The following is an 18,795-nucleotide window of genomic DNA, read 5'->3' on the forward strand; positions in this document are numbered from 1 at the left end:
GCTTTAAGTTCCCTTACAGTCAAGTCATTTGCACTTCAAAATACTGTAAGTGTTCCTGTAATCAAGCCTCATACATGTTCCAAACCTGAAATTGTCATTGCATTTCATCCAGTAACTTCTCTAAGATTGAATATATGAACCAAGCCCAGTGCTTGGGTGGATTTACTTCCGGCCTTTTGGGCCCTGTCTGGGGCCTCCCCCAAATGGGGTCATCGTGTCACTGGATCCTCCAGTCTTAGCCCCAAGGTTTTGCGCTGCTATATTATTGTGCCGGGGGAGTTGGGTCAGTTCTCCTCCTCCACTGTAAATCCTTGTAAATCCAAGGAATGCACAATCAACACCACCCCCCCCCCCCGCCCCCCCCCGATATGTCACTGTCCTCGTCCATCTGATCATGCTTCTAACCTGGATCATGCTTCTGACAGGTCAAGAGAGCCACTTAGAAATCAGCCCACATACCTGCTTGGAAAGTTGAATACTAAATGAGATCATCAACATTTTAGACAATATATATCAGACAATATATGCTGCAAATTACCACAGCATGCAAAATGAAGCACCCCTTTTTTTTTATCTGTCTCCTTCCCTCTCTTTTATCCTCTTCTCTTTCCCTCCATTGTGGCTCTGTCTAACTCCCTAACATTCTTACCTGTGGGGTCATGGTGTCCCTGAGTGGTCCCTGGCTGTCCTGGGTGGCTGAGGGTCGTGACCCCGGATCTCTGACCCATCTGGCCCGGACCCTGGAGCGCGTTCCTGGCCTTGGGTGCCGCTGGCTGGCGGGTGACAGCCCCTAACCCCAGCTGGGGCCCTCTGGGCCTGGGAGAGCAGTACATACCTGTACCCTCCTGGGGAGACAGCACTGGAGGTGCCAGACCCAACTAAAGAGAGAACATCAGTGATTATCAGGCATTATCAGATCAATGCAGATTTAATACAAGTTTTGTATCCGTCAACACTTAGCAAGTATAAAGGATTTGCAAGTATGCTAAAATACAAACAAATGCTTCAAGAAATAGAAACTGTTTTAGCATTAGCATCCACCCTGTTACCTCCAACATGTAGCGGTTTGGAAGTTCTCCATGGAAGCTGCCAGACTTCCCAGAGAGCCTGTGTGAAGGAGGGTGACTGGGAGGCTTGATGCCCAGCGAAGTCATGCCGGTACCCGCAGGGAAGAATCCTGCTTTTTGCATCTCCTGGCGGTACTTATCAAAGATGGTGTTGGAAGAGCAAAGCACCTGTGAGGCCTTAGAATGAGTCCCAACCTTATGGGGCTCCCTTTGGGCTGCAGGAGGGCTGGGCTGGGAGGTGGGTAAACGAGGAGGGAGCGTAGAAGACTCATACTGGCCAATCTCTGTCTCCTGGGACTGGACCTGTACCTGGGGGCTTTTACGGACATAGGTGATGATCTTAGGGCGGGCGGTTTTGGGTTGGTGAGTTGGTGATGACTTCCTGGGGACAGCAGGTGGCAGAGGGGACATGGGTTTTGGAATGCTGCTGGTCACACAGACCTTACTCGGCACTCTGAGGCCAGTGGGGATGCCTCGCTGGGGGGAACCACCGGTGTCCTGGCTGGAGGCTCGATTGCTCGTCTTAGACGGGGATGTGGACAAAGCTGGTCTGGTGCTGGTCTTGGCAGGGGAATTGGGGGCTTGTTTCCTGGGAGACCAGGGAGGGGTGGCTGGCCGGCTAGGGCTTCTGCTTCCCCAAGGCTTCCTCCCCTCCAGACTGGAAGGACTGGCACTACGTTCAAACGAACCCTGCTTCCCCAGTGTTCTGTCAAAGGAAGGTTCTTTCCTCAAGCTTCTATCAAACGAGGCTGACTTCTTCGTGGTGTTTTCAAATGAGGTTGTTTTCTTCGTGCTCTGTTCGAACGAGGTGGTTTTCTTCATGGTTTGTTCAAAGGAACCTTGTTTTTTCATTTGTTTTTCAAAAGAGTCCTGTTTCTTGAAGTCTTTGGATTCAACAGATTGAATCCTCTTGGTAACTGATTTGGCGGGTGAATTGTGGTTCACATCAGGGGAAAACACATGTTTGTCCTCCTCAGCACTGCCTCCAACTTCCCTGTACCTCAGCTCCAGGTTCTGGTTGTGCTCTTTGTGGCCCTGTTCCCTCATGTTTGTCTGACTTTTACATTGACCCACTATTACGCCATTACTAGCTTGTGCTTTTACATCGGCAACCTTGTCAGACTTATTCTGGTTCAGGTCAAGCTCACCTTTTTGTGTTGTGCTTTCATGTGGCACCTGAGGTTGTTTGGCTCGTTGTATTGTGCTTCTAGATTCAGCTTGAGGTTGCCCAGCTTCTATTATTGTGCTTTTAAATGGTGCCTGGTGTTTTCTGGATTGCTGGGAAGATATTCTGCAGTCTGATATTATGTAAGAGGATTGAGAAGCCAGAGTCAGATCATCTGCTATGGTTCTGTTAGGTCCTGAGGGGACAGGCCAGGAGTCTGTGGTGGTGGCCTGGGTCTGTCCAGCAGTATCCAGAGCATTGGCCAGACTGCCACCCAAACTGGACACAGTGGACAAGCAGGACACAAAGACATCATTGTCAGAGCTGAACTCTGCCTTGGCCACACAGTCCACTACCCCCATGCCCATCGTCCAAGTCCCGGATAGATGGGACACGGTAGCAGCATCTTGCTCAGTTGGGTCCTGTAGGATGGTCTTCGACCCTCCTTGCTCCCTCTTGGAGCTTTGGTTAGAAACTAACCCCACCACAGATACGGGCTGGTCCAGGAGGATGTTCCCATTTCCGACTCTTTTTCCCTGCATAACTCCTTCCTCCTCCTCCTCTACCAGGTAGGCTTCCAGCTCCTGGCACTCCAGCATCTCAAATTCGGCCAGCTCGGGGTCATCACACTGGGAGTCCGTACCCCAGATGATGATCTTGTCTTGCGGTTCCTTTATCACTGTCGTCATTTGAGACACCTGTTAAGATTTAAATTCATTATAAAAGTAGAAACAAACTGAGATACAACACATTAAAAACTTATTTTCAGAGTCTCTGAAAACGTCACATCCTTTTCCTTTTGCCTCAGTTTCTCTAAATGGTCTTTGGTTCAATCACCAGCCATTCAATCCTTTCATCACATGAGCTTGGACAGAAACTAGCTAAATAAGAATGAGTAAGGCAATGATTTGATTAGTAAAGTTTTCTGACAAAGCAGATTCAAATCATCATACTGCCTTTAAATCATCAAAAAAATAATAATATAATAATCACACTGCTTTTAAATCATAAAAAATATATATAAATCATCATACTGCCATTAAATAATCAAAAATCGAAAAACGAATTAATCAAACATACAGACTTAAGAGATCCCACATCTCTTCCTATCGCATCTCTGGCCGTCGCGTCTCCTGCCGGCGCGTCTCCTGCCGGCGCGTCTCCTGCCGGCGCGTCTCCTGCCGGCGCGTCTCCTGCCGGCGCGTCTCCTGACGTCGCGTCTCCTGACGTCGCGTCTCCTGACGTCGCGTCTCCTGACTCCCCAGTCTGGGTGATCTGGTTAGCGTTAGAATCCCCATCGGATATCACCCCTCCTCCGCCTACACCCCTGATGAAGTGCTGATTCTGGTTGTTGTTCTTGACCTCACCAACATGGACGGTGAAAACCGACTCTCCAATCTGACGACTCATTTTGACCTGCCCTCAGTTCAGTTCTGAGTTCCTTCACTCAGACTGGCTGCTACTACAGTCCCTTCAGGCTTCCATTCGATGATGCAGTCCAGCAACAATGCTTAGAGTGGTGCCTTCCAGAATGAGACCTCAAATCTGTTTTTATCCAAAAGGTCTGAGGGACTGGAGATCTGGAGGACTTGTGGTCTGGAGAAGTAGGGGACTAGGGGTACTGGGGACTGGAGGTCTGAGGGACTGGAGATCTGAGGGACTGAAGATCTGGAGGACTGGAGATCTGAGGGACTGGAGATCTGAGGGACTGGAGATGTAGAGGACTGGAGATCTGAGGGACTGAAAATTCTACAAGTGTGGGGGAGTTGAAGTTCTGCAGGTCAAGAGTTTAATGGTTAGACATCTCACTGGGGGAAGGAGCTCCATTGTATGAAATCAGGGATTTAACCTGTAACAACAACAAGAAGAACCAAGCCGATCACACAAGCCAGTGTCCTTTTTACAATGCTTTGTAAATCCAAGAATTAGCAAAAACACAAACTAGCCTGCCTGATATGCTGTTTGTTCTAACATTCTTCTCTGCTTCAGTGGCCTGCAATCCTGTTCTTCAAGAGTTTCCATCATGTAGGTTTTTGCTCCAACCCCAGTTGTAACTAATGTGAATCAGGCCCAACTAGTAGGGTTGGACTGAAAATATACAGTTATGGTGCAGGGTTGGAGACCACTATTATAATAACAACTGCATGGAATGCTGCCAAGATTTTTACAGGTTCTGACTTTTACATTTAAACCCTTGCATTAAATGATAAATAGTTTCCTATTTCATTATTCAGGATTTAATTCAATGAAATCAAAACAATTATTTAATTCAACAGCAACTGCCACTTATGTTTGTTAATGTACTGTTATTCAGAAAAGAAACAGATGGTAGGGACAGGAAGTTGGTAGCACATCCTTTGACAAAGGTAACAGCTGTAAATTAAACAGTTGTTGTAACCATCAGCAAGGCTCCTGTGCTTCTCTACTGGCAACTGGCACACTCTACAGCTACAAACCCTTCCAGAATGTTCTTTTTGCTCTTTCTTAAACCTTATTGAGGAGCAATTTATACTCTGCACGCACCTGCAACTGAACACAGTTGACGAAAATATTCCAGTAAATGAGAATCACCAGCTTCTAACCTAATTAAAAACCAGACAGTAACCATACCCACCTGTCCACCGCTTAGTATTGCCTCTCAGGGACCTTGTTGCACTACTCTCTTTGTACTACTGGACTCTGATATTTTCAGTTGTTTCATGCACATGTCTATCTCAGGAACTACCTTGCACCTTCTATTTGCCTTCATTGCATGTTTAGAAATGCCATTTGTACTTTTGTTTGCCTTCATTGCACATTTATATATCCCACCTATAACATAAATTGTATTGATTGTTTTACTTTACATTTTCTGCAATCTTTTATTTGCACTTCTGCTTAGGTGCCAGCTGCATTTCATTGTACTGTACCAGTATTTGTTCAATGACAATCATTTTGAAAATAATCTAATTATTTAGAATTCTCCAAATTATTCTCCTGCCTATAATCTTGTCTAGGCCATTTATGTTTTAATGAAAACTGTATGCACTATTTAAGTGTAGATATTTATTTTATTTTTCCTGTGAGATCAAAGCAAAACATTTTCACTTTCAATGTTTTTTCATGAAATGTGGAATTATTGATATCTCAGGCAAAGGGTATGAATACTTTTGACCACGAGTGTATATTTATATAATGACATTTGACCATGTTATGCATGTCTATACCAAGTTATAAACAACCATTTCTAAACATTAGTGCATCTGTGGCAGGCACACACACACAAACACACAAACAAACACACCCACACACAAACGCACACACAAACAAACACACACAGACCCACACACACACACACACAAGTCTGTGAGCCTAGAACTAGTGTCAGCAGATACCAGGCAGCCTCCAACTTGAATGATGAAGCATCTAGAAAGCATCTGAATGATGAAGAACCTTTTCAGCATGCTGCTTCACCATACCCTTCACATAAATACTCAACTATTAGCATACTGTTCACACAAATACTAAACTATCAGCATACTGTTCACACAAATACTAAACTATAAGCATACTGTTCACACAAATACTAAACTATCAGCATACTGTTCACACAAATACTAAACTATCAACATACTGTTCACACAAATACTAAATTATCAACACAACAAACATCAACCAGTGACTGTATGTTGGTGACAGAGGTGCCCCCCCGTACCCTTCTCCTTCCCTCACCCCCCCATAGATTTCTCCTTCCCTCACACCTCCCCCTGTACACCTCTCATTCCATCTCCTTTGAGAAGTCTGCCCTACTTTCAAACACATCATGTGGATACAATCACATACCGACTCAAATATGGAACACTGAATAGAAACCCTCAGGAAGTTTTTAATGAAAATGAACACATCTACATACCAAACCATCCCAAACCAACTGGAGCACATTCATTTGTCATCTTCCAGAGAACAGACCTGTAATAATGGAAAAGCTGCCTAACATAGCAAACAGGCTGTTTAAGTAAGGAGAGGAGTTCAAACCTCAGTTTAAACCCAGTTTACTAGTGCAGATACAGAAGTGGTTCCATGACCCTCTGGGACTGCTCCTTTAAACTCCTTATACCTTTCTTTTCATGACCTAATTTATTACTTATGTAGTCCTTAACCCAGTCTTCACTATACTGTAGTCATATTTATCTAATTAGAAATATATATTATAAAAGAAGATTTCTGTTGTTTTGGTTTGATCCTCCAATTATTTTTGGTCAGTCGTTAGCTCTCCTCCTTTTTATCTTTCCTTCCAAGAAAGCATGAGAGTCTGGAGTATGGCAGTATGCACAGTGAGAATCGCCTAATGTGTGTATGTATGTTTGGAAAGAGAGCGAGAGAGAGAGAGAGAAAAGGAGCGGAAGATGAAGTGGGGGATGATGAGAAAAACCAAGGAAGAAAATGGAAAGACGAGAAAGAGAGAGATGGAGAAAGTAGCAAAATGTTCCTGTCCTAGCAAAGAAACAGATCCCATTGCTGGAATTAACACATAGGTATTAAAAACTGCAGTTACATTATTTTTCCTTCATAGACAAGATCATCAACCGACCAAAACACGAGGAGGTCAGATTATAATGCTGAGGAGCAGAGAGGAGAGACATCAGATTATAATAGGAAACAGCTGAGGAACAAAGAGGAGAAACATCGGATTGTAGTGGGAAACACCTGAGGAGAGGAGAGACACTTGATTGTAGTGGCAAAGAGCTGAGGAGCAGATAGGAGAGACATCAGATTGTAGTGGTGTGTGACTAACAGCTGAGGAGCAGAGAGGAGAGATATCAGATTGTAGTTGCGTGTGACTAACAGCTGAGGAGCAGAGAGGAGAGACATCAGATTGTAGTGGCGTGTGACTAACAGCTGAGAAGCAGCATGTCACAGACATGTGACAGTGAGTGTCCCAGCCTACACTCATAATGAATAGAAATCATATGGAAACTGTAACTTCTACCAATGAGATTTAATCCTGATAAATCCAGACCAGAATATTGACCACACACACCGATTCCTATCAGTGTTCCTCATAAACACCTGGCAGCCAGTTCATAAGAGGGAAACGGTGTTAACCAATGACCTGGAGAGGAGTTGAGAGGAAATAAAAGGAGTAGATAAAAGAAAAGAGGGAAGAGTAGTCGAGAGGAATGTAGCTGACAGTAAAGGGAAGAGAAGATGTACTATTGTCTGCATTTACAACATCATCCAGGTAAGAGAATAACCTCTCATCTTCTGTCTTCTGTTAACACACTGACCAGACATTATTCAGTTTAACACCATCTATCCTACTCCTTCTCTCTTTTCCTCTCAATGCAACTCTCTCTCTCTCTCACTTCAATGTAAAGGGCTATATTGGCCAGTGAAAACAAAAAAAAAATTATAGGTCAACATCAGGCCCAAGTTTAAAAAAACGATAAAGATTGTATGAATGTTGTATTATAGGCTATATACAGTTATCCAAAAATTTGCAAAAAGTGCCTCTCTGTCTTTTCTCAATCTCTCTATCCATCGCAGTCTTTATCTCCCAATACCTTTGAAGCAAGTGCTGTGTTGTCTGTCTGAAGCCCTACAGTCATTAAAGACTACTAGAATATTCTCTTTGCAAATAAATGGTGTGAATATAAAATGTGCTTATCCTGTCACTGAACATAAGGAGAAACTGAACATAAAGACACCCTGACACTGAACACAAAGACTTTGAACATAGAAAGACTCTGAACATAGACCCTGACACCTAATATAGAGAATGTGATGTAGTGATTGGGGGGGAGGGTGGATTGACAACCAGACCAAATTTTGCTCAAAATAAATAACAGATATACTACTATTTTATTAAATATTAACATTATTTAGCATATTACATTTTGTGTATAATGTAATTTCTCAATAACAAACATGCTCACGAACGTGTGACTGACCCTGAAAATGAATATAATGGATTGTGAACATAGAGGCTAAAACACTGAAAATAAATAAAGAGATCCTGAACAGGGCATCCCAGACAATGAAAATAAAGAGACCCTGAACAGTTAATCCCAGACACAGACATTTTAGACAAAAGTATATTAAGAAATGATAACATACACTATTTGTATTTATTTGTAGGGCCCCATGTTTCTGCAGGTTAGCCCCTCCCCCCCCCTACCCTGCTAACACAACATGGTTAGGCAGAAGCCTTCATCCATAACAAGTTGCTATCCTATCTGTGTTTTTGCTGTGTGTGTATGTGTTGGTATGGATGTGTGTTTGTGTCATACCACTCCATTGAGTTAAACCCATCCCATTTTTCCCCTCCAGGATTCAGATGAGGATGGCTGTTTCTCTCTTCCTTTCTGCTATCCCAACTGGAATCCTTGTTAAATATTAAAGATGTAGAGGAAGGCGTGGCTTCCCCTCCCTCCCTCCTTCTGTCTATCTGTCTGCTTTGTCTCAGTAGCAGAGCCCTACACCACACTCATCCACAGCCCTATAACACTCATCCAAGGACCAACACCACTCTCATCCACTGATAAAAAACACTTTCATCCACAGCCCTATAACACTCATCCACTGACCAACAACACTCTCATCCACTGACCAAAACCACACTCATCCACAGCCCTATAACACTCATCCACGGACCAACACCACACTCATCCACAGCCCAATAACACTCATCCACTGACCAACAACACTCTCATCCACTGACCAAAACCACACTCATCCACAACCCTACAACACTCATCCACTGACCAAAACCACACTCATCCACAACCCTACAACACTCATCCACTGACCAACACCACTCTTATCCACTAACCAAAACCACACTCATCCACGGACCAACAACACTCTCATCCACTGACCAACATTACTCTCATCCAAAAAGCAAAACCACTCTCATTCTCAAGGCCAACATCACTCTCATTTATACCAAGCCAATTTATTGAAAATGTAAAAAAACGAAATATCACAATTACGGTACAGTACTTCAGTATTCAGACCTTTTATTGAGTACAATCAAGTTCAAGAGACTCAAGGATGATAAAATGACAAGATGAATCTGAGCTGAATTTGGAGTGTCATACAAATGGTTCTGAATTCTAATTTAAATGTGATACTGCAGTTTTTCATTTTCAAGAAATTGGCACACTAAATGAATGTTTTTGCTTTGTCAGTATGAGGTATTGTGTGTAGAGGGATGATCAAACAGATACAGTGGGGAGAAGAAGTATTTAATACACTGCCGATTTTGCAGGTTTTCCTACTTGCAAAGCATGTAGAGGTCTGTAATTTTTATCATAGGTACACTTCAATCCTGAAAATCACATTGTATGATTTATGAATAATTAATTTTCATTTTATTGCATGACATAAGTATTTGATCACCTACCAACCAGTAAGAATTCCGGCTCTCACAGACCTCCTGTTCTCCACTCATTACCTGTATTAACTGCACCTGTTTGAACTCGTTTCCTGTATAAAAGACACCTGTCCACACACTCAATCAAACCGACTCCAAACTCTCCACAATGGCCAAGACCAGAGAGCTGTGTAAGGACATCAGGGATAAAACTGTAGACCTGCACAAGGCTGGGATGGGCTACAGGACAATAGGCAAGCAGCTTGGTGAGAAGGCAACAACTGTTGGCACAATTATTAGAAAATGGAAGAAGTTCAAGATGACGCTCAATCTCCCACGGTCTGGGGCTCCATGCAAGATCTTACCTCGTGGGGCATCAATGATCATGAGGAAGGTGAGGGATCAGCCCAGAGCTACACGACAGGACCTGGTCATGGATTAAAATCCTGCAGCTCACACAAGGTCCCTCTACTCAAGCCAGCGCATGTCCAGGCCCGTCTGAAGTTTGCCAATGACCATCTGGATGATCCAGAGGAGGAATGGGAGAAGGTCATGTGGTCTGATGAGACAAAAATTGAACTTTTTGGTCTAAACTCCACTCACCGTGGAGGAAGAAGAAGGATGAGTACAACTCCAAGAACACCATCCCAACCGTGAAGCATGGAGGTGGAAACATCATTCTTTGGGGATGCTTTTCTGCAAAGGGGACAGGACGACTGCACCGTATTGAATTGAGGATGGATGGGGCCATGTATCGCGAGATCTTGGCCAACAACCTCCTTCCCTTAGTAAGAACATTGAAGATGGCTTGTGGCTGGGTCTTCCAGCATGACAACGACCCGAAACACACAGCCAGGGCAACTAAAGATATACCAAATATTAAGTTCTGCTTTTCTGATGTAACAAATACTTATGTCATGCAATAAAATGCTAATTAATTACTCACACTCACACTCACACTGCCAAGATGCATTTACTAGGAACCAAGCAAAAGGCAACAGAACTAAGCACGAAGAGACCAATCAGAATAGGGACAGTTTTCATTCAAATACAGACTGTATACATTGCAAAGCATTTTCCATTTGAAGTAAACAGTTTCTGTGCTTTGAGACTAAGGAATAAACAGGTTTGTAGTCTGCACCAGTGAGGAGCACTCCCCCTCACCTGTATAATCAGGATCACACACCTGTCTGAGCCTTAAGCCAATTAGCACTAGATTACCACTGGGAGTCTAGAAATGACAACTACAGCTAACTACTGCTATAGAACCTCTGCTGTGCTTGTTACATCCTTGTTGTACTCTAGGAAGGCCAAAAGGCACAGCATAGTACCCACTGCCATAAAAACTATGGAGAATAAGGAAGTATCATTGCTGTGCATGGGATGAAATGAAAGAGTGAGGGGGGGAGGAGAGAGAAATGGAGGGAGGGAAAGAAAGAGGGAGGAAGGGAGGAGGGGAAAGGTAAGGGAGATGCTTTGAATATCTGACTGTCTTTAACTTTTGTTCATTTTGAATCATTTTTAAAAGTGCTCTTATTTGCCACTTTCTAGGCATTGTAAACAAATGTTTCCCATGCCTATTAAGACTGTGAAATGTAACAGTGCAGGAGATGGAAAGGAAGACAGACACATCATTATACAGTGCTTATTCCCTGGCTACATTATTATAATTACATAACCATGGCTCTATTTAATAAAATTAAAAAAATAAAATCTCATGCGGTGACCTGCAGTTTGTAAATCACTGCATTATCATGCGTTTGGATGATAAGAGCTGCTTAAGAAGTCAATGGCTCTTTTTGGTTGAGACTGTTGCACAGCAGGTTGTTGTGACAGGAGCTGGAACGCCTCTCTCTCTCTCTCTCTCTCTCTCTCTCTCTTAAACACACACGCACGCACGCACACACACACACACACACACACACACACACACACACACACAAAAGCCTGACCGACCATATACTTGAGTTTGAATATTTTTACCCATTGTATTCTAAGCCTAACCTTACATTGCTGTGTGCTCTAGTCTAATGGTAATGCTATTGAGGTATGGCATTTCTAAAAGGTAAACTATTGGTTATTTATGAAAAATAAAACGTCCAGATAGCATTAATGTTGGTGCAGGCCCGGAAATTAGCGTCTAAATCTCACACCAAATAGCCGTTTCATCACAACATGCATGTTATCGAACCAACGCAGAGGTGGGAATTGACAAATTGTCAGTTTTAATGAAAACCAACAACGTATGTATTGTGTAACGGTGTCACCGCCCTTGGCTATACATTCAATAAGTAAATGCAAAAAGATATCGCATACCTTACCTTAAAAATCGTCGGGTCTCCGAATGCAAACTGTATATCCACAAGACCTGAACTGTACACAGCATTCTGCAGCATCACCAGAAACCATAATAGCAGGAGAAGGAGATGGAGGTGTAATGAGAACTCGCGGGTTCGCTTCAACGCCCCATTTCTGAGGGATGTTAGATCGCCGCGCTGTGGCGGAGCTCGGTAATTCTTCGCACTCACCTGCAGTGCACCAGTTCACACACCGATCATGCCGGTTTAGTACAATAAGTTCACACACCTGACCTGTCCGCTTAGCACAACCATTTCACACACCTGACCTGTCCGCATAGCACAACCATTTCACACACCTGACCTGTCCGCTTAGCACAACCATTTCACACACCTGGCCTGTCTGCTTAGCGCAACCATTTCACACACCTGGCCTGTCTGCTTAGCACAACCATTTCACACACCTGGCATGTCTGCTTAGCACAACCATTTCACACACCTGGGCTGTTTGCTTAGTGCAACCAGTTTACACACGGGTCCTGTCCGCTGAGCTCAACCAGTTCACAAACCGGTCCCCTTACACACACCTTCTTAAGTGCAGCATATTTCCTTTTAGCAGGATTTTCCTTGCTCCTTTTCCCAAAAATGTGACAATATTCAGAAGAGGCATTCTGATCCAATGCTTTTAGAAGAGTAGTAACATTCTGTAGTTGTATTTAGGATGATTCCTAATCTACTGGATTAGGAATCAGTTACACTGCCCCAAACTGGACATTTCGTGCATGTGCTTAAACAGCACAGTGCAGCAGCTCGGAGCTAGAATTAAATCACCCCAGATGTAGGCACTTACTCTGACCAACCTAATTACAGTAAAAACCTGATTCTACAGCAGTAGGATATGTGCTTTTCTATGTATGATCATGTAGACTGTTGTCTGGGGTGATCTTTGGACATTGTACGTGAAAATTACACATGTACAAAACCTTTTTAAATTTCAAACACTATGCATCCAGCAAGTGTTGCCCAGTTAAATCCTTCACCAGGACCTGTGTGTGTGTGTGTGTGTGTGTGTGTGTGTGTGTGTATATGTGTGTGTGTTGGGGGAAGGGGGGCTGTCCATGAGCCCTCGGGAAACAGAGTTTAACTCCCAGATGAACCCACCTCCCTCCTTGTCCTACTTGAAGGCAAACTAGCAAACTAGACAGCCACAGATTTCTTACCAATCCTTTATTGTGGAGGTTAGAAAAAGCATAATACTGTTCACGTTACATGTTCAAATCAAGGTTCTATAAAATTTCTGTCAAAGCTACATAAACAAAAACACAATCGGGGCAGATTCACTCCATCAGAGGTGGATGAAAATGAAAAGATTCACAACAGATCAGTAAGGTCACACCCTCTGTCTTAGGTCACCTGGTCTCATTTGTACCCCCCCACTTTTACCATTCCTCTGATATATTGCCAGGTTGGAGGAGGGGGTTTATTACATTGAGTGCAGGGAGAGAGTGGGGACATCCTGCACCAAGATATTTTACGTTTCAGTCATTTAACAGAGGCTCTTTCAAAACAACTAATATTAAGTGCTTTATTTTCCTAACATTTTGAACCCGCAACTGGTCTTACAAACACCACATTCTTACCCAGAGAGCTGCAGGGACCAGGATAGGGTTCTGACATCCTGCATTGAGGCTGTATTTACTTTTGCAGAAAACACCACTGGTTTGGAGATTTGACTGTGCAAAAGTCTTACACCCCCAGAGAAAACTGGGTTCAAGCCATTCTTAACACAATTATACAATGTTAAGCAATGTCTTATCACTATTTTGGTTACTACATGATCCCATCTGTTATTTCATAGTTGTAATGTGTTCACTATTACTCTACAATGTGGAAAATAGTAAAAATAAAGAAATACCCTTGAATGAGGAGGTATGTCCAAACCATTGACTGTTATTGGGTGTATATATATACACACACACACACACACACACACACACACATACATATGGCCTCTACAATTATTGGCACCCCAAGAAAAGATAAAAATGGGTTATAAAAAATTTATTATTCTGAGAAAAATAAATTCTGTCATCAAGAAATAATAATTTCTAACAATACCACATGTGCCGCAATTATTGGCACCCTTTGCAGTCAATTCTTTCTACAACTTCCCTTTGCCAGTAAAACAGCACTGAGTCTTCTCCTGTAACATGTAATATGAAGGTTCTCCAATAACATCTAACACAGAGCAAGGAATCTGAGACCATTCCTCTTTACAGAATCTCTCCAGATCATCCACGGTCCTTGGTCCTCTCTTAGGCATTCTCCTCTTCAGCTCAGCCCACAGGTATTCAAAGGGGTTGAGGTCAGGGGACTGAGATGGCTATGGCAGAAGATTGATTTTGTGTTCAGTGAACACTTTTTTTGTGTTGATTTGGGCGTATGTTTAAGATCATTGTCCTGCTGGAAGATCCAATGACGACCCAGTTTTAGTTTTCTGGCAGGGGCAGTCAGTTTCAGTTTTAAAACTTCCTGGTATTTCCTGGATTCCATGATGTACTCTAACTAGGTTCCCTGGGCCTTTGGAGGAAAAAACACCCCAGAACATCACGGAACCTCCACCATATTTAACAGTGGGGATCAGATTATTTTCGGTATAGCCATATTTCTGTTTGTGCTAAACCCACTTTGGGTGTTTGTTTCATCTGACCATAGTATTAGGTTCTAGTCAAAGTTCCAGTAGTGCTTAGCATACTCTAGGCACTTATGTTTGTGGTGGACAGGAACAGCATTTTTCTGGCATGCCTTCCAAATAATCAACTTGGGTCCTCTTCCAGGCAAGTTTCTAACAGTTCCAGTCGCTCTGAACTTGTTTAGTATTGCCCTAATGGTAGATGGGCATTTTCAGGTGACTAGCAATTTTTTATAGCCATTCCCTGACTTAAGAAGCTCAACACACCTTTCCCTCATTTGATTTGTGTGTTCTCTTATCTTTCCCATGTTGATATAGGGAATATTGGCCTCTGTGTCACCTCATATTTATACCCCAGTGAAACAGGAAGTGATTAATACTTGAAAGTTCCTACACAGTATGATCAACTTAAAATCTAAATGGAAAAATGTATTCAGTTATAATTGGATAAAAGATTCAAAAGAGGCATTCTGATCCAATGCTTTTAGAAGAGTAGCAGTACATTTTGTTCTTAAGAATATCTAGGGTTGCCAATAACTGGGGCACACATGTTTTTTTAAAAGAAATAATGATTTCTTGACAGATTAGGTTCTCTCAGAATTTACTGCAATTAAAGGTTTCATTTGTTTCATAGCTAATTCACCAAAAGGCAGATTTTTATAACCCTTTTTTGCTGATCTTTACTAAGGGTGCCAACAATTGTGGAGGGCACTTTATGTGTGTGTGTGTGTGTGTGTATATTTGTATTGAAATTGTTTTTACGAGCAAATACACACTTAATGCTGACGTCTTTAAACACACACGCACGCACACACCAGCAGATCAAAGAACTACAGATCCTCTATAAAGAGAGGTTATCAGAAGATCCTTTAGGGGATTAAAACTGTAAGGGAACACCTGTGAAGTTGGGAGTTTAAAACAAAAAAGATTCTTCAGTAAACAGAGGATCTGTGAAGAACCATTTCAAAAACCTGATAGCAATTTCAAGAAACTCTAAAAGATCTTCTAAGAACCATTTCTTTTTAAAGTGCCCTATGGGCACTACTGTAGATATAGAGATATACCACATACCATATATATCACATACCATGAATATATCACGTACCATATATACACTGCTCAAAATGTTTTTATGAAACACAAATAACACATCAGGTCTTGATTAACTAAATATATTTAGGATCAAACTCTTTACTGTATATTGTGTAATTCGTTGAGAACAAAATGACATATCGATCACTGGACACTGTAAAAGAAAATTATATTTGTATATTTTTACATGCACATGGGAGAATGGAAATATGGCCACCTAGTATGACCCCACTCAGAGTAATCAAATAATCTAGTAGGACAGATCACCTAGTATGACCGCACTCCGAGTAATCAAAGAATCTAGGTATGACAGATCACCTAGTAAGACCGCACTACGAGTAATCAAAGAATCTAGATACCACAGTCATCTTTGTAGCTTGTTCACTGGCCACGCCCCCTACTCATATTACTCACACATTGAACACAAAACAGATACTAGCTCATTCTCTGTTCAATCTAAAATCTCTTCAACAGATAAACAAAGGACCCTATGGTCTGTTAATTACTCACTTACCTAGGTCACAGCATACTAAATGAAACCACCATAGAAATTAATATAAACTCATAACTGCCAATGTAATATAAAATAATAACCTCAAAACATCATATAGTACTTCTCAGTTTCAAATTTCTACCACAACACCAAAATCACCAACCAACTGAGGGCAGGATTCAAACTCACACCGAAAATCTAAGGAAACAATTGAAATCACGGCAACTCATAATGTGACTCAGTAGTGTGTATGGCCCCCACATGCCTGTATGCACTCCTGACAATGTCTGGGCATGCTCCTGATGAGACGGTAGATGGTGTCCTGGGGGATCTCCTCCCAGAACTGGATCTGGGCATCAGTGAGCTCCTGGACAGTCTGTGGCACTACTTGGCAGCACCAGATGCACAGACACATAACAACCCAGAGGTTCTGAATTGGATTCAGGTCTGAGGAACTTGAGGGCCAGTCAATGGCATCAATGCCTGTGTCATCCAGGAACTGCCTACACACTCTGGCCACACGAGGCTGGGCATTGTCCTGCACCAGGAGGAACCCAGGGCCCACTGCACCAGCGTAAGGTCTGATGATGGGTCTGAGGATTTCATCTCGGTACCTAACAGCATTCAGGGTACCGTTGGCTAGCACATGGCGGTGTGTGCGATCCTCCAAGTATATGCCTCCCCAGGTCATCACTGACCTAATGCAAAACTGGTCATGTTGGATGATGTTGGAGGCTGCATAAGATTCACCACAGCGTCTCCAGAGACTTTTCACATCTGTCAGTGTGAACCTGCTCTCATCTGTGAAGAGAACGGGATGCCAATGGTGGACTTGCCAATTCCGGTGTTCTCTGGTGAACGCCAATCGAGCTGCACAGTGATGGGCTGTAAGCACAGGTCCCACTAGAGGATCTCTGGCCCTCATGCCACCCTCATGGAGACTGTTTCTGGCGGTTTAGTCAGAAAAATGCACACCAGGAGCCCTCTGGAGGTTATTTAGTAGGTTTCCGGAAGAGCTCCACCGGTTCCTCCTTGCACAAAGGAGCAGATACCAGTCCTGCTGTTGGGTTGATGCATTTCTACAGCCCAGTCCAGTAAACATTCTGGCGACGGCACGTATGGATGTACCATTCTGAAGGAACTGGACTACCGGTGCAACCTGAATGGGCTGCAGGTACCGCCTCGTTCTACCAGTAGTGACAAGGTCACAAGCAAAATGCAACACTAGAGAACAATCAGTCAGGAAGGATAAGGAGAGAGCCATTGTCTGTGGCCACCACCTGCAAAACCATTCCCTTTTTGGGGGTTGTCTTGCTGTTGCCTCTCCAGTGCACTCAAGTTGTCACTTTCATTTGCACCAAAACAGGTGACATTGATTCACAATTGCTTATGCTTCCTAACCGGACAGATTGATGTCCCTGAAGTTAAACTGACTTGGTGTTGTACTGTGATGATTACGTGTTCCATAAATTTTTTTGAGCAATGTATATCACATACCATATATACATACTGTGTATATACATACTGTGTATGTTTTCTATATATATAAAAAACATACATACATACATACACACATACACACAAATATATATAAAACATATATATATATCACATGGATGCTTTCTATCTTATAATACTGTTAGTACTGTACCAGACAAAATATAACCATTATAAGTATATATACTTTCCAACATTGAACCTTGACACATTTCCTCAAAGATTTTGCCATCTGAATTAATTAACTGACAAAAAGTAGATTTGTTAAAATCAATCTTCATTACCTTACTCAGCAACAATAATGACTGAACAGATGGACGGATGAACAAGTGGCTGGGCTGTTGTCCCTAGTACACAAGTTTGAGTTAATTTGTTCATTAAATCGTTCATTCATTCGATCATTCATACATATGTAAGACTGATGAATGTGAACCTTTTATCTGACTGTCTGACAGAAATGACTCTATTCAAATTAAATGGTTAATTATGACACAAAAAAGGCAGAAAGGAATATGGAAATGGAGTAGGGAGGAGGCCTGCTTGCACATGGTACATTTGGCCATATATGCACTCTGTAAAAATATTCATTCATAAACATTATGAAAAAGGGAATTACCTGAAAAGATACAATACAGTAAGTACTTCAAAGGGTTTGTGATGGACCAGGGTTCAGGACCAGGCCTCCTGGATGTCACCATACTGTGTTAGCAAACTGCACTAAAGTCTAAAGTGTTAATACAGGGGCAATTACACATGTGGCTGTTCAACTCCTGACGGGCAGTTCTCTAGGGCAGGCTTAGGGGCAGTTCTCCATGGCAGGCTGAAGAGCAGTTCCTCATGGCAGGCTGAGGGGCAGTTCTCTAGGGCAGGCTGACGGGCAGTTCCCCAGGGCAGGCTGACAGGCAGTTCCCCAGGGCAGGCTGACGGGCAGTTCCCCAGGGCAGGCTTAGGGGCAGTACTCCAGGGCAGGCTGAGGAACAGTTCCCCAGGGCAGGCTGAGGAACAGTTCCCCAGGGCAGGCTGAGGGGCAGTTCCCCAGGGCAGGCTGAGGGGCAGTTCCCCAGGGCAGGCTGAGGGGCAGTTCCCCAGGGCAGGCTGAGGGGCAGTTCCCCAGGGCAGGCTGAGGGGCAGTTCCCCA

At 43.0% G+C, this 18,795-nt stretch overlaps 1 protein-coding gene across 4 annotated transcripts in view; it reads right to left on the bottom strand.

Annotated features, from left to right (window-relative positions):
- mtus2b (microtubule associated tumor suppressor candidate 2b) overlaps positions 1-12,013 on the bottom strand; it is a 59,660-nt gene extending 47,647 nt beyond the window's left edge. For 3 of the 4 annotated variants that reach the window (XR_004576019.1, XM_029122615.2, XM_029122614.2), the window contains exons 1-3: positions 3,313-5,894; positions 1,050-2,930; positions 650-878 (exon numbers count right to left, since the gene is read on the bottom strand). Coding sequence is in view for 3 of the 4 variants with exons in the window: in XM_029122615.2 (XP_028978448.2) it covers positions 650-878; positions 1,050-2,930; positions 3,313-3,642 (2,440 nt within the window). In the remaining variant the exon portion in view is untranslated. Of the gene's footprint in view, positions 1-649; positions 879-1,049; positions 2,931-3,312; positions 5,895-11,907 lie in introns of those variants that run through there. The other variant, XM_029122613.2, reaches the window with a different exon arrangement.
- Positions 12,014-18,795: the final 6,782 nt, after the last annotated feature.

Source organism: Esox lucius, chromosome 1 (assembly GCF_011004845.1).
Source record: "Esox lucius isolate fEsoLuc1 chromosome 1, fEsoLuc1.pri, whole genome shotgun sequence".
In the NCBI taxonomy this organism is placed as follows: domain Eukaryota; kingdom Metazoa; phylum Chordata; class Actinopteri; order Esociformes; family Esocidae; genus Esox; species Esox lucius.